General features: G+C 51.0%; 1 protein-coding gene across 2 annotated transcripts; it reads right to left on the bottom strand.

Moving 5' to 3' along the window:
- Window positions 1-4492: 4492 nt before the first annotated feature.
- MRPL4 (mitochondrial ribosomal protein L4) lies at window positions 4493-20566 on the bottom strand. Of its 2 annotated transcripts, none has more exons than XM_077329764.1 (9): window positions 20417-20566; window positions 19168-19249; window positions 16187-16355; window positions 14830-14881; window positions 9000-9117; window positions 7709-7815; window positions 6465-6574; window positions 5079-5149; window positions 4493-4772 (listed from the first exon to the last, which is right to left on the bottom strand). In XM_077329764.1, the coding sequence occupies exons 1-9, from the start codon at window positions 20462-20464 to the stop codon at window positions 4627-4629; spliced, it is 903 nt and encodes a 300-aa protein (XP_077185879.1). In that variant the 5' UTR covers window positions 20465-20566; the 3' UTR covers window positions 4493-4626. The 2 variants fall into 2 exon arrangements, with proteins under 2 accessions (XP_077185879.1, XP_077185880.1); XM_077329765.1 differs by having other exon boundaries at window positions 16187-16352.
- Window positions 20567-21841: the final 1275 nt, after the last annotated feature.

The following is a 21841-nucleotide window of genomic DNA, read 5'->3' as shown; positions in this document are numbered from 1 at the left end:
ATGCCAGCCTCCAGGTGGGGCCTGGGGATCCCCTGGAATTCCAGCTCCTTTCCAGACTCTCCAGAGATCAGTTCCCCTGGAGAAAAGGGCTGCTTGGGAGGGGGGACTCTGTGGCCTTGGACCCCACTGAGGGTCAGGGATGCCAGCCTCCAGGTGGGGCCTGGGGATCCCCTGGAATCCCAGCTCCTCTCCAGACTGCAGAGATCAGTTCCCCTGGAGAAAAGGGCTGCTTGGGAGGGGGGACTTTGTGGCCTTGGACCCCACTGAGGGTCAGGGATGCCAGCCTCCAGGTGGGGCCTGGGGATCCCCTGGAATTCCAGCTCCTTTCCAGACTGCAGAGATCAGTTTCCCTGGAGTAACTGCTTTGGACCTCACGGTGGTCTCTGTCAGTTTTTACCCCTAAACTCTGGTAGTTCCCCAACCCAGAGGTGGCAACCAGTCCCCCGCCGTCGACCAACAGTCAGCTGCCGTAGCCAGAAGAACCACTAGATTGTTGCTGACAAGTTTTCTTTTCCAGACGGACTCTGCAACTCCGACAAAAGTTTTTTCAAAGCTGTGGAGGGTGTGTGTGTGTGTGGAATTCGGGGAGGATTGGCAGAGAAGAGCACCAATCACCTGACTCTTCGATGCTTGCTCTCCCCCGAAATGCCGCAAACCCTCCCAACAGCGTCGCCTAACAAAGACGGAAACCCAAAGCCCACGGGGATCACTGGCCAGGCCTGCAACGTGCCACTCCTTAGTGGGACAGACACTGGGCCCATGTGCAGACATAGGGAAGCCTCTCAAGACAGGGGCCCCCATCTTTTGCAAGCTACTTTGGAATTTTGAATGTGGTGGGCACAGCCGGCCCTAAAATGGCTGCCGCTGCCTACCTACAATTTCCCACTCTTAAGTAGCTCAGGCAAGGCTGACCTTGTCAGATTTCGGAAGCTAAGCAGATTCGACCCTGGCTAGTATGTGGACTACAGGCATGTCACGGAGGCAGGTAGAGGCAAACCAACTCCGAACGTCTACCCTACAAGCAAGCCAGGTGATCAATAGCCCAGAGAGGATAATTTTGCTATGCTGGCCTCTTCTACCCAAATGCTTTTTTGGTTTTGATCTGCTCAACCCATCAAAGCTCCAGCAATCGATCAGAATTGCACAATGCAAACCTCACCCCCACCCCAGCCGTGCAAACGTCCTTGGAAAATTGGGGGGGGGGGAGGCAGGAAAGGTTTGGGGGGGCCACCCCTCTTCTAAGCCAGTTTTGTGTAGTGGACTCCTTCGGGTAGAGAAAAGCGGCATATAAGAACCAACTCTTCTTCTTCTCCTTCTTCTCCTTCTCCTTCTCCTTCTCCTTCTCCTTCTTCAGTAATATCAAGGCTCTCTCAGCCTCACCCACCTCACAGGGGGTCTGTTGTGGGGAGAGGAAAGGGAAGGCGAATGGAAGCCGCTTTGAGCCTCCTTTGGGTAGGGAAAAGCGGCATATAAGAACCAACTCTTTTTCTTCTTCAGTAATCTCAGGGCTCCCTCAACCCCACCTCCCTCACAGGGTGTCTGTTGTGGGGAGAGGAAAGGGAAGGCGACTGTAAGCCACTTTGAGCCTCCTTTGGGTAGAGAAAAGCGGCATATAAGAACCAACTCTTCTTCTCCTTCTCCTTCTCCTTCTCCTCCTCCTCCTTCTTCTTCTCCTCCTTCTAAGGACGTTGGTATCCTGCAGTTCATATGCAGTCAGGAACGAAGCCCTTAGCAGGGAACGTTTCAAAACACAACTCTTTCTTTTTACCATTTCAAGACCGTCGGGTGAGCCGCTCTCAGCCCCATTTCTAAGGTGCGTGGAGGGCAGATGCCCCTGCTGGCTCTTGCCTTGGGGGTGATGTCCCTTTGAACCGATTACACCAAAGGCAAGCCTTCCCTTTTTGACGACGGCTTCGTCCCCAGAGGAACCATGAGCAATGCAACCCTACAAATGCGCAGCCCGGAAATGCGAATGGGTCAGCACAGGCTTTCGCTCTCCCAGGAGCTGAAGGCTTCCACGGTGGCTGAGGGGTACGAACTCTCGTTCGAAGTGCAAACACCTTCAAGCAGGCGCTCGAGACCACCAACGGCCGTGTCGAAGGCACGGCTGGCGTTGCAGGCAGCTGCAGCGAGGTGCTTCCTGTTTTGCTGCTGAGTCTGGGACCGCGTTATCTGGAGGGGGAAATGCCCCCAGCTTCCTGCCATTCCCTGGAGAAGAGAGCTGCAAAGACGTCGGCCCAACCTTGCAACAGTTAAGTCCCCCCCCCCCCCCATCATTTGTTCTGAGCCACTGTCCGTGGACAGCTTGCTGAGAACTCCGGGGTGGGTGGGGACATGAGAGAGGGCTGAAAGAGGATCCACGGCGTGGAAAGAACTGCGCCTCCCTCTCCCGAAATACTAGAATTCGATGGGCAGGAGATTCGGAATGGACAAAACAAAATCCTTTTTAATAGAGTGATTAAAGAGTGGACTTTGCTGCCGGAAGATGCGGTGATGGCCACGGGGATGAAAAGCTTTGAAAGGGTCTTTCCCATCCCCTCCTTCCTGGTCCTTCTAACTGGAGATGCTGGGGATTGAACCTGGGACCTTCTGCCTGCCAAGCAGAGGCTCTGCCACTGAGCCAGGGTCTCAGGCCAAGGTCTTTCCCATCCCCTCCTGCCTGGTCCCTCTAACTGGAGATGCCGGGGATTGAACCTGGGACCTTCTGCCTGCCAAGCAGAGGCTCTGCCACTGAGCCAGGGTCTCAGGCCAAGGTCTTTCCCATCCCCTCCTTCCTGGTCCTTCTAACTGGAGATGCCGGGGATTGAACCTGGGACCTTCTGCCTGCCAAGCAGAGGCTCTGCCACTGAGCCAGGGTCTCAGGCCAAGGTCTTTCCCATCCCCTCCTGCCTGGTCCTTCTAACTGGAGATGCCAGGGATTGAACCTGGGACCTCCTGCCTGCCAAGCAGGGGCTCTGCCCCTGAGCCAGGGTCTCAGGCCAAGGTCTTTCCCATCCCCTCCTGCCTGGTCCTTCTAACTGGAGATGCCGGGGATTGAACCTGGGACTTTCTGCCTGCCAAGCAGAGGCTCTGCCACTGAGCCAGGGTCTCAGGCCAAGGTCTTTCCCATCCCCTCCTGCCTGGTCCTTCTAACTGGAGATGCCAGGGATTGAACCTGGGACCTCCTGCCTGCCAAGCAGGGGCTCTGCCACTGAGCCAGGGTCTCAGGCAAAGGTCTTTCCCATCCCCTCCTGCCTGGTACTTCTAACTGGAGATGCCGGGGATTGAACCTGGGACCTTCTGCCTGCCAAGCAGAGGCTCTGCCACTGAGCCAGGGTCTCAGGCCAAGGTCTTTCCCATCCCCTCCTGCCTGGTACTTCTAACTGGAGATGCCGGGGATTGAACCTGGGACCTTCTGCCTGCCAAGCAGGGGCTCTGCCCCTGAGCCAGGGTCTCAGGCCAAGGTCTTTCCCATCCCCTCCTGCCTGGTCCTTCTAACTGGAGATGCCGGGGATTGAACCTGGGACTTTCTGCCTGCCAAGCAGAGGCTCTGCCACTGAGCCAGGGTCTCAGGCCAAGGTCTTTCCCATCCCCTCCTGCCTGGTCCTTCTAACTGGAGATGCCGGGGATTGAACCTGGGACTTTCTGCCTGCCAAGCAGGGGCTCTGCCACTGAGCCAGGGTCTCAGGCAAAGGTCTTTCCCATCCCCTCCTGCCTGGTACTTCTAACTGGAGATGCCGGGGATTGAACCTGGGACCTTCTGCCTGCCAAGCAGGGGCTCTGCCACTGAGCCAGGGTCTCAGGCAAAGGTCTTTCCCATCCCCTCCTGCCTGGTACTTCTAACTGGAGATGCCGGGGATTGAACCTGGGACCTTCTGCCTGCCAAGCAGGGGCTCTGCCACTGAGCCAGGGTCTCAGGCAAAGGTCTTTCCCATCCCCTCCTGCCTGGTACTTCTAACTGGAGATGCCGGGGATTGAACCTGGGACCTCCTGCCTGCCAAGCAGGGGCTCTGCCCCTGAGCCAGGGTCTCAGGCAAAGGTCTTTCCCATCCCCTCCTGCCTGGTACTTCTAACTGGAGATGCCGGGGATTGAACCTGGGACTTTCTGCCTGCCAAGCAGAGGCTCTGCCACTGAGCCAGGGTCTCAGGCCAAGGTCTTTCCCATCCCCTCCTGCCTGGTCCTTCTAACTGGAGATGCCGGGGATTGAACCTGGGACTTTCTGCCTGCCAAGCAGAGGCTCTGCCACTGAGCCAGGGTCTCAGGCCAAGGTCTTTCCCATCCCCTCCTGCCTGGTCCTTCTAACTGGAGATGCCGGGGATTGAACCTGGGACCTCCTGCCTGCCAAGCAGAGGCTCTGCCACTGAGCCAGGGTCTCAGGCCAAGGTCTTTCCCATCCCCTCCTGCCTGGTCCTTCTAACTGGAGATGCCGGGGATTGAACCTGGGACCTTCTGCCTGCCAAGCAGAGGCTCTGCCCCTGAGCCAGGGCCTCCCAATGCAACCGGCCACCACGGTATCATTTGTCTTTTTAATTTAAATAGATTTCTCTCTCCTTTTGCGGGGGCAGGACTTCTGCAGGCGCACATAGCAGGAAGCGCCTCCCGCTCCCAGCGGCCTCCCTGCCTCAGTCTGTCCGGGCCGCAAAAGGCTACGGGAAGTCGCTGTAGGGCAGCCGGAACGGGTACAGCTGGCCATACCGGACGTCGTGCCACAGCAGCTTCTTTTCCAGGAAGGAGACCGTATCCAGGGTGAGCACCAGCGTCTCGTGCTTCAGCATGCTGTGCACATTCAAGCCTGCGAGGGGAAGAAAGGAAAGCAGGCACTCAGGGATGGAGCCAGGGGGGGAGGGCAGCAAGCTGGGCCCCTCCCCAGGGTGTGAGGGCCAGCTGGGGCCCGGATTCTGAGTCCCCCCTTTCTTTTCTAAACAGAAACCTCACAGACTCCCTGGCCTTTCTTCACAGGGGAGGGGCTCCAACCACCTCGTCCTCTTGGCCGCTCTCCCCTGTAATTGAAATGCGGCTGGAGGGAAAGGAGGGGACCAGAAGGAGAATAAGCAGGCTAAAGACCACCCCTCGCTCACCCGCCCCCCACCCTCCTCACCTATGGCTGGAATGAACGTGATGGTTTTAAGACTGCTCACTGCCACCTTCATGTTCTCCGAGATCTCGTTGCTGCAAGGGGGGGGGGGGAGAGAGAAAAGCATCAGGCCAGATCCAGGCTCTCCTGGCATGATCCACTCCCACCCTCGTTCCATTTGGGCTCAGTGCACAAGGACGTGGGGGCCAGTGTCCCCTTCCGTGGGTGGAAAACGGCCACATATGGGCAACCAAACTGAGACAGAGAGAGAGAGAGAGACCTCCTTGGCTATTTTATTTGCTTATTTACTGAATTTGTCGTTCTGCATTTCATCCTCACAACATCCCTGTGAGGTGTGGCTGACCCAAAGTCACCCAGCTAGCTTTCATGGCAGAGCGGGGATTCGAATCTGTGTCAAAAGGGTCAAGCTACAACAAGGTAAAATAATATAAATAAATAATAATTTATATTATTTATTTATTTTATTCGTCATTTGTTGGAGTTTTTGACACACTTGGCGAGATTTGGGGTTGAGTCTGTTTCCCCTCTTCTGTGGTGTGCTAGGGTGGGGGATTCGAACCTGGGTCTTCCAGATCCTAGTCCAGCATTCCTCAACATTTTTTTTTAACACTGAGAAACCCTTGAAACCTTCTTCGGGCTTCAAGAAACCCTAGACGTGGTGTGATCATGCAGATTATGGTCAGGCAGCATTGCTGTAGACCAGGGGTAGTCAAACTGCGGCCCTCCAGATGTCCATGGACTACAATTCCCAGAAGCCCCTGCCAGCATTTGCTGTGGACACTCCCACTTGGGGCCCCTCCCCTTCCCACACCCTCCAGGCCCCTCACTGGCCGTTTGCGGAAGGGTCCTAAATGGTCATATCACCGGATAAATTTTAACCAATTTTTAAAATATATTAAAAATTCGTTAACTCCCACCCATTCAGGAAACCCTTCCAGGGCCTTTCACAAAACCCTGGTTGAGAAATCCTGTCTTAGCCCGACATTCTCTAACCACTATGCAACGCTGTTAGAAAAGAGGCCCGAGTTTATCTAAGAAGCCCAACCAACGACAGCGGATAAGGAGTCATTCAAGGAAATCCCGGCCACTGCCAAAGATTTTCTCTTCCGGAGATGCCCATGTAACCAGAACAGTTTTGAAAAACGTGGGTTTGGAGGGAGGAAAAAATATCCCAGCCACAAGCTCAGTGTCCCGTGGCCAAACTCAAACACTCCCCTGCCCCTTCTGAAACGAGAAAACAGCAAAAAAAAAATCCACGCTCTTGCAGTTCAGACCTCCCGCCACAGGGTGGCTCCATTGCAGGGAAGTACTCAGAATTCATTAACTGGGCAGCGAGCCAGAATCACAGTCCTAACCCCCCCCTCCAACGAGAGCCCCAAGCCAACTCACACGTCCACAAATAGCGTCGATTCCCCCCAGCCCCTGTAATGGGCCAGATCCGTCAGATACTGGGGGTCCGAAGTTGGTATTTCCAGCGAGTCGACAATGTGCAGGTTGTCCTGGGTGGGAGGGTAGGGGGGAGAAAGGGGGGGGGAGTCAGTGAGTGAGATACATGCAAGACAGTGGAAGCCCACCCGTGAAACTACCAACTTTTGCCTGCATGAATCAGGATTCGCCCAAATCAGGCCACTAAGGTTGGTATTGCCTACTCAGACAGGCAGCTGCTCTCCAGGGTCTCAGGAGGGCGTCTTCCACATCACCTATAGCCAGATTCTTACTGGAGAATCAAACCCTGCTACTTAATCTGGGGAACCGGCTTCGATTCCCCACTCCTCCTCCATGTGCAGCCAGACTCCCCAGGGAAGAGAAAACTGGGGTATGAAAACCAACCCTTTTTAGCAAAATCCCGGTTTCGAATCTCATCCAAATGCCAAACTAAACAAGGCAGCCTGGAGCAAGAGATTGGCATGGACCCAGGCCTCATACTTTAAAAATATTTATCTCACGCTTGAAATAGTCCTCCAATTTAAGCAGCTTTTGGGCTTGATTCCAGACGAGTAGCCCCTTAGAGACCAAGATCTGGGAGGCAGGAGTTTTTGAGAGTCAGCGCCTCATATATGAGGTAGGGAGGGAGGAAACCAGCTTGGAAACCAAGCCAGGAATCCAAAGACTGAACAAATGAAAAAAAAAAAATACAACTATTTATTATGCAGTGCACAGAATTATAGGCTTAAAAACGACAAAGGTACCGTTAAAAATGCAAATCTTGATCTTTGGGGTTTGCACTCAAATGAACACTGAAGAAGAACAGTTGGTTTTTATACCCCGTTTTTCACTATCTGGAGGAGTACAATAAAATCAGAGTCCAGTAGCACCTTTGAGACCAACAAAGATTTATTCAAGGTGTGAGCTTTCGAGTGCAAGCACTCGAAAGCTCACACCTTGAATAAATCTTTGTTGGTCTTAAAGGTGCTACTGGACTCTGATTTTATTGTGCTACTTCAGACCAACACGGCGACCCATTTGAATCTACCTGGAAGAGTCTCAAAGCTCTTCACCTTATAATTGTGTTATGAGGCTTGAAAGAAGCCCATCAAACTTCCATCTCCCAAACCTGCAAACGTAGCCAAGAATAAGCCCTTTTCCAGATCAGAACGCCGCCAGAGGTCCTGGCCGAAACGAAAGCATGGTACCTGCATCAGCTTTGCCGTCAGTGCCACTTTGAGGCCCAAAACGCGCACCTTCATGGGCAGCATGTAGTAGTAGCTGGTGGGGCCGCGGGGGCCGTGGGCCACGCCCCCTAGGAGGAAGCAAGGAGGGCCGGAGAGGTCACAGGGAAGCTGGATACAGGCGGGTCAGAACAGCCCCTCGACTGCCCGCCTCCCACCCACAAGGTCACGGCTGTCCACCAGGCCTAAGACACTGACACCCCTGATCCCTATCAGATTAATTAATATATTACTTATTGTACGGCACGTATGTAATAGAGTACACGGAACGTTGCAAGTAAACACCAGACGAATCTGTGCAGAGAACCCCCTCACGGGCCAATTTCCAACAGAATAACAAAACAAGACCCTGTGAATTACCCTTGTTTCAGTAAGCTTCATCAGGGTACACATAGCAATCAAAAGAGATACAATGACAAACTCCCTGTGTTTTCTCCAGGAACGTGCACCGGAAATACACCGACTTAAGTTTACAGAAACACGGGTAATTCACTGGGACTGGTTTGTTAGTCTGTTAATTGGAACACCCCGGTGAGGAGGTCCTCGGTCAAGGGTTTGTTGATCCTGCGCGGAGTCATTGGGTGCTGACGTGTGTAATATCGCCAGGAGATCCTAGAATTGCCCGGCAAGAGATGTTTGGTCTGCCATTGCCTGCCCCTGCACGATGGCCCTGATGTTCCTTGGAGATCACCCGTCCAAGCGCTAGCCAGGGGTAAGGTAAAGGTAAAGGTATCCCCTGTGCAAGCACCGAGTCATGTCTGACCCTTGGGGTGACGCCCTCAGGCGTTTTCATGGCAGACTCAATACGGGGTGGTTTGCCAGTGCCTTCCCCAGTCATTACCGTTTACCCCCCAGCAGCAAGCTGGGTCCTCATTTTACCGACCTCGGAAGGATGGAAGGCTGAGTCAACCTTGAGCCGGCTGCTGGGATCAAACTCCCAGGCTCGTGGGCAAAGCTTTCAGACGGCTGCCTTACCACTCTGCGCCACAAGAGGCTCTTTACCAGGGGTAGACCCTGCTTAACTTCTAAGATCTGATGGGATCAGGTTTGCGAGGTCAGGGCTTCCGACCAGGAACACCGTTTCAGAGAGGGGCCCTGTGGGTCTCCAGTCGAAAAGCTAACAAGCCAACAAAACTGGAGTCCAGTAGGATCTTTTCAGGACACTCAGGCTCCAAATGGTTCCCCAGAAAGCTCCCCCTGCTGGTTTAAGGACCGACAGCCTTGAATCAGCTAGTGAGAAGAATGCGCCACTCACCCCCACGCCACAAGGGCGACCGGATGCTCCCATGCCGGGCCCGGCCGCTCCCCTTCTGCTTCCAAGGTTTTTTGCCGCCGCCGCGCACCTCTGCTCGCGTCTTGGTCTTGGCAAGACTCTGGAAAGGGAAGGCAGCTCGGAGAACGCGGCCGGGATGGGGCAGGTGCCAGAAGCAAGCGAGCCAGAGCGCTCGACGGCCAGCCCACCAAGGCCAACGCGGGTTCTCTAACCTATCGATTCCTTGGCAGCATCGATCAAGCAGTTCAGGCTACAGCGGAAAACCTCACTTAGGCTTCCAGTAAGTGAAGCCGGAATTGGTCAGGAGACATTCAGAGGTGGCCGGCCACTGCCCGCCTCTGGGCCACGCTCCTTGGAACAAGAAGAAGAGTGGGTTCTTAGATGCCGCTTTTCTCTCCCCGAAGGAGTCCCAAAGGGGCTTACAGTCGCCTTTCTTTTCCTCTCCCCACAACAGACACCCTGTGAGGGAGGGGAGGCTGAGAGAGCCCTGAGATTACTGAAGGAGAAGAAGAAGAGTTGGTTCTTAGATGCTGCTTTTCTCTACCCGAAGGAGTCTCAAAGCGGCTTCCAGTCGCCTTCCCTTTCCTCTCCCCACAACAGACACCCTGTGAGGGAGGGGAGGCTGAGAGAGCCCTGAGATTACTGAAGAAGAAGAAGAGTTGGTTCTTAGATGCCGCTTTTCTCTCCCCGAAGGAGTCCCAAAGGGGCTTCCATTCGCCTTCCCTTTCCTCTCCCCACAACAGACACCCTGTGAGGGAGGGGAGGCTGAGAGAGCCCTGAGATTACTGAAGAAGAAGAAGAGTTGGTTCTTAGATGCCGCTTTCCTCTCCCCGAAGGAGTCCCAAAGGGGCTTCCATTCGCCTTCCCTTTCCTCTCCCCACAACAGACACCCTGTGAGGGAGGGGAGGCTGAGAGAGCCCTGAGATTACTGAAGAAGAAGAAGAGTTGGTTCTTAGATGCCGCTTTTCTCTCCCCGAAGGAGTCTCAAAGTGCCTTACAGTCGCCTTCCCTTTCCTCTCCCCACAACAGACACCCTGTGGAGTAGGTGAGGCTGAGAGAGCTCTAAGAGAACTGGACTGACCCAAGGTCACCCAGCTGGCTGAATGTGGAGGAGGAATGGGGAATCGAACTCTGTTCTCCAGACTGGAGTCTGCAGCTCTCAATCACCACATTATGCTGCCTCTCGTGTTAGAGATTTGTAAAATCCTGAACTATGCGGAGGGAGTTGAAAAAGAGAACTGGACTGGAGGGACCCTCCCTGATCTAACCCAGCAGGGCTCTTCTGATGGGTTGTCTCATGCCATTTCCATGCACAACATGCATAGCTGCCTGTGTACTATACGTTACAATCAGGGGCAACTGAATATTACCAGGATCAGCTGTCCACATGGGGAGGGGGGGAGATTAGGAAAGAAAGCAACACAGTCTGGGCTCTGCACACATCAGCATTTTCCTGCACTGTCAGTGGAGGAGACGGTGCTGCTTGCAGAACCCAGTTCTGTGACACACATCAGCTTCTATTGAGAAGCCAGTCCCTGCAGCTGCAGAGGTTGCTCCAAAAGGAGTGGGCCCACGGTGAGCTAAAAGCTCAGGGGTTCTGATGAGGTTGCCGGGGAGGGGGGGGGGATTGGCAATGCACCTCCCTGGAATTAGCAAAATGAGAACACCTTATGCCAAAGCTGTAAAAAAAAAACCTGCAGGATTATGCAACATGCAGAAATGCACAATCTACAGATATGGTCGTAGGACTCAGTGTGTATGGATGGGCTTGGCAAAGAATTTGATTTTTTTTTCTTCTTCTCAAGGGACTTAAGCACGTAAGAGCTGGTCCTCCTTAGTGCTGGGATGGGAGACCACCAAGGAAGTCAAGGGTTGCAATGCAGAGGCTGGCAAGGACAAATCTCTTCTGTTCGTCTCTCGCTGTGAACTGTTTAGCCCGGCCTAACCTGACTTTGTCAAATCACAGAATCTAAGCAGGGACCGCCAAGGAAGCCCATGTTGGCAGAGGTTCATGGGTAAGGTAAAGGTATCCCCTGTGCAAGCACCGGGTCATGTCTGACCCTTGAGGTGACGCCCTTCAGCGTTTTCATGGCAGACTCAATACGGGGTGGTTTGCCAGTGCCTTCCCCAGTCATTCCCGTTTACCCCCCAGCAAGCAAGCTGGGTGCTCATTTTACCGACCTCGGAAGGATGGAAGGCTGAGTCAACCTTGAGCCGGCTGCTGGGATTGAACTCCCAGCCTCATGGGCAAAGCTTTCAGACGGCTGCCTTACCACTCTGCGCCACAAGAGGCTTCAATGGGAATTGTAGTCTATAGACCCCTAAGAGCTGCAGCCCCCTTCAAGGATCGCTGCCTTGTTGTGGCAAGGGGGCTTGCGTAGCTCAGTGAAGCTATGAGCTATACCGTGCAGGGCCACCCAAGACGGACAGGTCATAGCTGAGAGCTCTGACAAAAGGTGATCCACTGGAGAAGGAAATGGCAAACCACTCCAGTATCTTTGCCATGAAAACTCTATGGACAGTTCCAATAGGCATAACGATATGACGCCGGAAGATGAGCCCCTCAGGTCGGAAGGTGTCCAATATGCTACTGGGGATGAGCAGACGGCTAGTACGAGTAGCGCCAGAATGAATGAAGCGACTGGGCCAAAGCCGAAAGGACGCTCAGTTGTGGAAGTAACTGGTGGCGAAAAGACAGTCCGATGCTGTAAAGATTTTTATTCCATAGGAACCTGGAACGTCAGATCCATGAATCAAGGTAAGCTGGACGTGGTCAAACAAGAAATGGGAAGACTGAACATCGACATTTTAGGAATCAGTGAACTAAAATGGACAGGAATGGGTGAATTTAATTCAGATGACCATCAGGTATACTACTGTGGACAAGAATCTCGCAGAAGAAATGGAGTAGCCTTCATAATCAATAAGAGAGTAGGAAAAGCAGTCTTGGGATACAATCCCCAAAATGACAGAATGATCTCAGTTCGAATCCAAGGCAAACCATTCAACATCACAGTGATCCAGGTCTATGCCCCAACCACTGCTGCTGAAGAGGATGAAGTTGATCAGTTCTATGAAGCCCTACAACACCTTCTAGAAGCAACGCCAAAAAATGATGTACTTATCATCATGGGGGATTGGAATGCTAAAGTAGGAAGCCAAAAGATAACCGGGATAACAGGCAAGTTTGGCCTTGGAGTACAAAATGAAGCAGGGCACAGGCTGGTAGAATTTTGTCAAGAGAATACAATGGTCATAGCAAACACTCTTTTCCAACAACCCAAGAGACGACTCTACACATGGACATCACCAGACGGTCAACACAGAAATCAGATTGACTATGTGCTCTGCAGCCAAAGATGGAAAAGTTCTATCCAGTCAATAAAAACAAGACCAGGAGCTGATTGTGGTTCAGATCATGAGCTTCTTGTTGCAAAATTTAGGCTTAAATTGAAGAAAGTAGGGAAAAGCACTAGGCCACTCAGGTATGAACTAAATCATATCCCCAACGAATACACAGTAGAGGTGACAAATAGATTTAAGGAATTAGATCTGATAGACAGAGTGCCTGAAGAACTATGGATGGAGGTTCGCAACATTGTACAAGAGGTAGCAACTAAAACCATCCCAAAGAAAAAGAAATGCAAGAAATCAAAATGGCTGTCTGAGGAAGCTTTACAAATAGCTAAGGAGAGAAGGGAAGTGAAAGGCAAGGGAGAAAGAGAAAGATACACCCAATTGAATGCAAAATTCCAGAGAAAAGCTAGAAGAGATAAGAATGAACAGTGCAAACAAATAGAAGAAAACAATAGAATGGGGAGGACCAGAGATCTTTTCAAGAAAATTGGAGATCTGAAGAGAACGTTTCATGCAAAGATGGGTATAATAAGGGACCAAAATGGTAGGGACCTCACAGAAGCAGAAGAGATTAAACAAAGGTGGCAAAATTATACAGAAGAACTATACAAGAGTGAGCTTAACATCCCTGATGACCACAATGGGGTAGTTACTGACCTGGAGCCAGACATCCTGGAATGTGAAGTTAAATGGGCCTTAGGAAGTCTGAGCAACAATAAAGCTAGTGGTGGTGACAGCATTCCAGTTGAACTATTCAAAATCTTAAAGGACGATGCGGTAAAAGTGCTACACTCAATATGCCAGCAAATTTGGAAAACTCAACAATGGCCACAGGATTGGAAAAGGTCAGTTTACATTCCAATCCCAAAGAAGGGCAATGCCAAAGAATGTTCAAACTACCGCACCATTGCACTAATTTCTCATGCTAGCAAAGTTATGCTCAAAATCCTACAAGCTAGGCTCCAGCAATATGTGGACCGAGAACTTCCAGAAGTACAGGCAGGATTTCGAAGAGGCAGAGGAACTAGAGATCAAATTGCCAACATACGCTGGATCATGGAGAAAGCTAGGGAGTACCAGAAGAATGTCTACTTTTGCTTCATTGACTATGCTAAAGCCTTTGATTGTGTGGAGCACAACAAATTGTGGCAAGTTCTTAAAGAGATGGGAATACCAGAGCATCTTATTTGTCTCTTGAGAAATTTATATGCAGGTCAAGAAGCAACAGTGAGAACTGAACATGGAATCACTAACTGGTTCAAAATTGAGAAAGGAGTTCGGCAAGGCTGTATACTGTCGCCTTGCCTATTTAACTTGTATGCAGAGCACATCATGAGAAATGCGGGATTAGAGGAGTCACAAATTGGGATCAAGATTGCAGGGAGAAATATCAACAACCTCAGATATGCAGATGATACCACTCTAATGGCAGAAAGTGAAGAGGAACTAAAGAGCCTGTTGATGCGGGTGAAGGAGGAGAGTGCAAAAGTTGGCTTGAAACTCAACATCAAGAAAACGAAGATCATGGCATCCGGCCCTCTCAATTCATGGCAAATAGATGGGGAAGAAATGGAGATAGTGACAGATTTTATTTTCCTGGGCTCCAAGATCACTGCAGATGGGGACTGCAGCAAAGAAATTAAAAGACGCTTGCTCCTGGGGAGGAAAGCTATGGCAAATCTAGACAGCATCCTAAAAAGCAGAGACATCACCCTGCCAACAAAAGTGCGTTTAGTCAAGGCTATGGTATTCCCAGTTGCAATGTATGGCTGCGAAAGTTGGACCATAAGGAAGGCCGAGCGTCAAAGAATTGAGGCTTTTGAACTCTGGTGCTGGAGAAGACTCTTGCGAGTCCCTTGGACTGCAAGGCGAACAAACCGATCAGTCCTAGAGGAGATCAACCCTGACTGCTCTTTAGAAGGCCAGATCCTGAAGATGAAACTCAAATACTTTGGCCACCTCATGAGAAGGAAGGACTCCCTGGAGAAGAGCCTAATGCTGGGAGCGATCGAGGGCAAAAGAAGAAGGGGACGACAGAGAATGAGGTGGCTGGATGGAGTCACTGAAGCAGTCGGTGCAAACTTAAATGGACTCCGGGGAATGGTGGAGGACAGGAAGGCCTGGAGGATCGTTGTCCATGGGGTCGCGATGGGTCGGACACGACTTCGCACATAACAACAACAACAAAGAGCTGCAGTGTGGCCACCCCTGTCCTCCGGGCTCACCTTAAGTCCCACAACCTGCACTTGCCAAAAGGACAACCTTTCCATTGAGAAGACAAAATAGCATTTCCCCTATTTCTAGCACATGTTCCCAGACCCCGGGGAGCCTCCCCAAAGAGCAATCTTTTCTGCAGCCGGGCTCGATGGCCTCTCGGACGGCCCTATTCCGCCATGTCACCCGCCCACTGATACACCCCTCCAAGACTCCAAAATACGAGCATTCCAGTACTCACAATTCTTTTGAAGTTCTTCTGCCAAGTGACGACAGAGTGCAAGATGTCAATGCTGTATTGGGGGGGGGGAGAGAGACAGAAGGTGGTATGAACATCAGAAAAGCCTTGCCGGATCAAACCAATATGCCAGCGGTGGCCAGACTGTGGCTCTCCAGATGTCCACGGACTACATTTCCCATGAGCCCCTGCGAGCACCATGCTGGCAGGGGCTCATGGGAATTGTGGACATCTGGAGAGCCACAGTCTGGCCACTCCATCTAGGCTAGCATATGGTGTCATGCAGCGGCCAAGTAATTCCTCTGGTTGGCCAACAAAGGGGGCATAGAGGCCGAGGCCTTCCCCTGAAAAGAACCTCAGAAGAGCCCTGCAGGATTAGAACAGCAGTCCATCTAGTCCACCCTCCCATCACGCACAGTGGTCACCTGGTTCATCTGGACTGCCAACAACAGAAAGCAGATCCCCTGATCTTGTTTCCTGGCTCTTGGAATCCAAGGATTACTGCCTCTGAATGTGGAGGTTTCCCTCGGTCACCAGGGCTAGTAGCCACTGATAGACCTGCCCTCCATGAATGTATCTTATCTCCTTCTAAAGCTGTTTATTCCTGTGGCCATCACTATGTCTTTCAGCAGCAAATTCCACCTTTTAATCACTCACTGTGTAAAGTGGCATTGCCTTTTGTCCGATCTGAACCTACTGCCCATCAGCTTCATGGGATGCCCTCCTGTTCTAGTCCTCTGGGAAAGGGAGAAAAAGTTCTCTTTGTCAGCTCTCTCCACCCCAGGGGTAATTTTCTAAATCTCTCACGTCAAGGTCTTTCCCATCCCTGCTTTAGGATGTTTTGGGCTGATCCTGCGTTGAGCAGGGGGTTGGACTAGATGGCCTGTATGGCCTCTTCCAACTCCATGATTCTGTGATTCTCTCCTGCCTGGTCCTTTCAACCAGAGATGTTGGGGGATTGAACCTGGGACCTTCTGCCTGCCAAGCAGAGGCTCTATCACTGAGCCAGGGTCTCAGGCCAAGGTCTTTCCCATCCCCTCCTGCCTGGTCCTTTCGCCTGGAGATGCCAGGGATTGAACCTGGGACCTCCTGCCTGCCAAGCAGAGGCTCTGCCACTGAGCCAGGGTCTCAGGCCAAGGTCTTTCCATCCCCTCCTGCCTGGTCCTTTCAACTGGAGATGCCGGGGATTGAACCTGGGACCTTCTGCCTGCCAAGCAGGGGCTCTGCCACTGAGCCACGGCCCCTCCCTTACAATAACACACGAAGTTGCTTGATACAGAATCTGCCCACTGGTCCATCAGGATCGGGTATTGTCTGCTCAGACTAGGACAAAAGAGACCAGCATCATCTCAGTGCTTACCGGGGCATTACGGCAAACACGTCTGGGTGCAAGTCAGTTAGACCCTCGAATCTGGCATCGTAGTGCTTCATGGACTCCACCCAGGCCTGGACTGGTCCAAGGTGCTTGGGGACAGCAATGTCACATTTTCGCAGGATAGGGTCGCTGGAGACCCCGCCACGGCACGCTGCTGACAAGAAACGAGAGGATATGATGTCAAACAAGATGGAATTTAATAAAAATAAGTGTAAATTTCTGCATCTGGGTCAGAAAAATGAAAAGCATGCCTACTGGATGGGGGATACGCTTCTAGGCAACATTGTGTGTGAAAGAGACCTTGGGGTACTTGTGGATTGTAAACTAAACATGAGCAGGCAGTGTGATGCAGCGGTAAAAAAGGCGAATGCCATTTTGGGCTGTATCAACAGGGGCATCACATCAAAATCACAAGATGTCATAGTCCCATTGTATATGGCATTGGTCATACCACGCCTGGAGTACTGTGTGCAGTTCTGGAGGCCTCACTTCAAGAAGGACGTAGATAAAATTGAAAGGGTACAGATGAGAGCAACGAAGATGATCTGGGGCCAAGGGACCAAGCCCTATGAAGGTAGGTTGAGGGACTTGGGAATGTCCCAAGCCTGGAGAAAAGGAGGTTGAGAGGGGACATGATAGCCCTCTTTAAGTATTTGAAAGGTTGTCACTTGGAGGAGGGCAGGATGCTGTTTCTGCTGGCTGCAGAGGAGCGGACACGCAGTAATGGGTTTAAACTTCAAGTACAACGATATAGGCTAGATATCAGGAAAACATTTTTCACAGTCAGAGTAGTTCAGCAGTGGAATAGGCTGCCTAAGGAGGTGGTGAGCTCCCCCTCACTGGCCGTCTTCAAGCAAAGGTTGGATGCACACTTTTCTTGGATACTTAGGGCTGATCCTGCGTTGAGCAGGGGGTTGGACTAGATGGCCTCTATGGCCCCTTCCAACTCTATGATTCTATGAAATGCCCACCCTGCATGTGGCAGCTGCTGCTCATCACACAAGTCTTTAAAACTTGTGAGCCGATGCCCAAGTTACGATTCCGCACACAATTTGCAAGCCCCGAGGCTCAGGCCTGCCTGCGTTAGTTATCTGAGACCGGTCGACACTCTGAAAAGATGGATGAAGCCCTTTTCCATCTGGTTGTTTTGAAACCTTCAAGGGCCTGCAAGAAAAGCTATTTAAAATAGCCACGTCCTCGCTTTGGATTTAAAAACAGGAACAGACTCTAAAAATGTCCATTGTGACCATTTCTAATTGTGTCGATTTTAAATACCGGATGGTAGGCTGCAAGTTCCATCTAAGAACAAGCACTGCTGCCCCCTGGAGGATGCGCAAGAAACTGGTCATCTCACAAAGGCCTTGCCAATTGCCTTGAGCCGGTCTTAGCTAGATTTACTGCTCAGTTTCTGATTTTATTGATTTATTTATTAGATTCTTATACCGCCCTTCCATACGGCTCAGGGACGATGCGGCTTGACTCAAATTAGCCCTTCCTGAGAACACCTGCCCCACCCTCTACTCCTGTGTAAAGCTTGTGGTTTTACGTTCCAATGTATCAGAAAAAGCGTGAACGGATACAAAAACTTACACCCAGGAAAAGACTCTGCTGGTCCTAAAGGTGCTACAGTCTGGGCTCAAATTCAGTTCTCACATCTGTTTGTTAACTCTTTTGTCGGCTAAACTGCTGCTATCCACAGGTATGACCAACTGTTTGAATCTCATTTCAGCTCCACTTATGGCCTAGCTACTTATGCATCTTGATTCTAACTACCCCGCCCCCCCCCCATACACACACCTACAAGTAAGGCTTGAGGGGCCCTGGACTCAAACTCTGTTCGGTGGCCTAGCTGTTTAACATATCTAGGCACCCACCTATACTTCATGATTAGTCCCATAAAATGCTGCACAGTCCCCACAATACAGCAGCTACTACACATAATTATCCTGTCCTCCTTTATATTATCATCTTCCATTCCCATCATGGGATATTCCCTCCCCCTAGGACTGCCAATTTCCCTGGGGGCATTCCTGGAGATGGGTGGGAAGGGGGCTCAGTGTGAATGAGAAGTTATAGAGCCAGGCTTACCAAGCTCCACACAGAACCTCCTCCTCCCCCAAAGCAGAGAAGTAGGCATGTACCTGAAACCTTATGCCCAGCATTCAATTTGGTTGGTCTTAAAGGTGCTGCTGGACTCAGATTTGGCAGCTTCTGCATTAGAGGGGGGCACAAACAGGTCCCCCCCTTGTGGAGGTAGCAGCCAATCACGTGGGGACAAGAAAGGACAGCATCAACATGCCTCAGTCCAGCACCCCTCACAGCTGACTCCAATCCTTCTCTGCTACTTAAGCCTTTCCCTCCACCATGTCAACAGTTCTCAGCCAATAGTTGCTCTTCCCCCACCCAAATAGTCCAACCAGCCTCCCCTTTCCCTCTCCTCAGCCCAACTGCGCTGCTGTGTGTAACAAGTAAACGAAAGCTCACAAAGGGCTAAAAATGGGAAGAAATGCAGAGCTTAGCTCCTCCATTCTGAAGACAAATCTTCAGAAGTCTTATTTTTAAATGTATTTGTATCCTGCCTTTCAACTCAAAGGAGACACAAAGAGGCTCACATCATTCGCCTCTTCTGTTTTTTATCCTCACAACAACCCTGTGAGGTAGGTCAGGTTGAGAGGGTGGGCAAAATGGGAAGCTGAACTTGGATCTCCCAAGATCCTACGTCCAACACTTGAACCACGATACCACCCTTTATTTTTTTGATGCAACAAACTTATTTTACGGAGGACACCAGCAGGCCTACCAAGAAAACCAAAGTGTTACATAAAACCAACTGATTTCAGCTGCATACAATCAACAATGGAAACCCAAACTGAAAATGACCCAATATTTTTGTCTTCTCTCTGTAATGGTAGGTTTTATCATCAAACCAAGATTCTGAATTTTCTGCAACCACAAAAACGGCTCACCTGGGAGCGAAGCTGCACCGGCCTCATTTTCCACAACGCCGGCGATGTCTGGGACAGGATGGTTGGACAAGGTAGAAAAAACCTTGGAGCAGAACAAAAAAGTAAGCAGAAGTGAGACGTTGGAAGGAGCTGAGGAAATCTGCTACACTGCATCTACATGCAGAGCCTAGAGATACTTTACACACCCCGTGTTTCTGTCATCGGCCCCCCATCCTTTCCACTCCTCGTATCCACAAAGCTAAATTCAGGCTTTTTTATTACAGACAAAACCCAGCAGAATCAGGCGTGCAAAATCAAGCAACTCAAGATGCCAACAAGGCACTTGTAAAAAAGAAAGCATTGAAGAATACAGTAAAAGTGCAAAAGTAGAAAATACGGCGCACACGGTCAAGCATTCCAAACAATTCCCCATCTCGACATTTGTATTTCCTTTACTATATGTTTCCTCCCTAGACTTGAGCCCAAACTAACAATAACCTTATGAATTTACAAAACTCTTGTATCTGTTAAACATCATCATGTTGTGCACTAAACCACAGCCCATATAAAAAGGTAAAGGTATCCCATGTGCAAGCACCGGGTCATGTCTGACCCTTGGGGTGACACCCTCCAGCGTTTTCATGGCAGACTCAATACGGGGTGGTTTGCCAGTGCCTTCCCCAGTCATTACCGTTTACCAGCCATGACCCCCAGCAAGCTGGGTACTCATTTTACCCACCTCGGAAGGATGGAAGGCTGAGTCAACCTTGAGCCGGCTGCTGGGATCGAACTCCCAGCCTCATGGGCAGAGCTTTCAGACTGGATGTCTGCTGCCTTACCACTCTGCCCCACAAGAGGCTCTTTTCACAGCCCATAGAGGTGGACCTATACTAGCCATTTCTTTGTGTCTGGGGAATGTACTGTGTGAAAGGTTTATATCAAATAAAGCTTTGCTGGTCTTAAAAGGTGCCATCGGACTCAAACGCCCAGCACGCTAGCAGGTGCTCATGGTAATTGTAGTCCATGGACACCAGGACAGCCACAGTTTGGCCACCCCTGCTTTAGAGGGCAGACTCCGGGGGGAATGCCCAGCTTGAGTCCCCCCCCCTCAAAGTGGTCATTTCCTCCGGGGAACGGAGCCCTGCAGCTTGGTGGAGATCAGTGATAATTCCGGGAGATCTCCCGACCCCACCGGGAGGCTGGCAACCCCTATCGATCCAGGCACCCTCGTTGCTGGGCACACCCAGAGGGGGACCCCGCGCAGCCTCACCCGCGACGCCGCCCCCCGGCCCAGCCACGGGACCGCGACCCGCAGCATTGCGCCGCCCTCCGCGCCTCCGACCCGCTCCGCGCACGCCTTCCAAAGCGCCACTTCCGGCACGGCGTGATGACGTCAGACACGAGCAGCCGCAACACGGCCCAACTTCCGCTCGATGAGGCCACTCTATCCCTCGACATCTCTATGGTGCCTGGCTTCCATTAGCGACGGCGAAGCGGCTTTAAGACCGAGCGAGTTGTAGAGGTAGGAAGAGGCCAAGGTTCTTCTCCACTTCCGGTTCCCAACCGAACAAGCCCTCCACTTCCGCTGTAAAAGGTGGGACGTTCCACGCGGCTTCGTTTTCTTATCGGAAGTGACGAGTTATTCAAGGCTTTTTTCCCCCTCTCGCTTTAGAGGCGCTTCAAGGACACCGTGGGGGTGTGGCCTAGCTTCAGGGGGCGAGGCTTAAAGTCCAACTGAGACAGCTAAAGGAGGCTTATTTGCATATGTTAATTAAGGGCATTAAAACCCCTAAGATAATGAGAGTAGGTCAGTTTGTATTGTTCCTCGCAGAGTCCTGAAGGGGGCAGTCAAATGCTGGCAGAGTTTAATTATGCAAAGCAATGCAGCCCCCAGCGGCTTAAGGAACATGAAAGCTTTATTAAGAAGAGAAAGGGAGGAGAGAGTCCTGTCTAACTGACAGCTGTTTCGTTACAAAGGAACTTCAAGAACGGAATGGAAAGGGAAAGTGCTGAAATGCAAGTTACTACAACAATCAGAACAATAGAATCCCCAGGACTCAACAGGGACATTGGTTTCTTAACTCACTACATCCGCTAACCTGCACATGTCCCTCAGAAAGTCCCTCTGAAAGGCTAAATGTCCTCTGTATTTTAATTTGTCGCTTAATTGGCATTATGAATTTGAACAAGTAGATTGCAATGTAACTATGTCTAAAAGAAAGCAATGTAGTTTGAACTGATATATATTTGCTTTTCTGTAGTCTACAAACAGAGACAGCCAAATGCTTGACTTCAAAGAAGACGATGCTTCCATGAGAGGAGAGGAAGGGGGCAGGAGGGTGAGGTCTCACCTAATTACTGTCAGCCATTGATCATTGATCAATGAGCCCTGAGCCTTCGGGGAGGGCGGTATATAAATCTAAATAAATAAATAATAAATCATACATTTGTTCATGATTCTCTTCATGTGGACACCTTTAGTGCACCCAGAATGTCTCTCGTGCAATTCAAGCTCAAGTGAATACAAACCAATCCAATTGGCTGGTTTCCCCCAATTTATCTCTGGAACCTGCTAAGCATTTTCATTATTAAGAGGAGAAAGAATAAATTTATTCTCATACTCTACCTATAAGTTTGAACGGATCGCTTCCATTCCATGACATCGTCTCTGAAGAAGGGAGCGTCCCCACGGAAC

The sequence above is a fragment of the Paroedura picta genome, chromosome 3 (assembly GCF_049243985.1).
Source record: "Paroedura picta isolate Pp20150507F chromosome 3, Ppicta_v3.0, whole genome shotgun sequence".
Taxonomy (NCBI): Eukaryota; Metazoa; Chordata; class Lepidosauria; order Squamata; family Gekkonidae; genus Paroedura; species Paroedura picta.
Note: the sequence above shows the minus strand (reverse complement) of the source record. Positions and strands in the feature narration are given on the sequence as shown.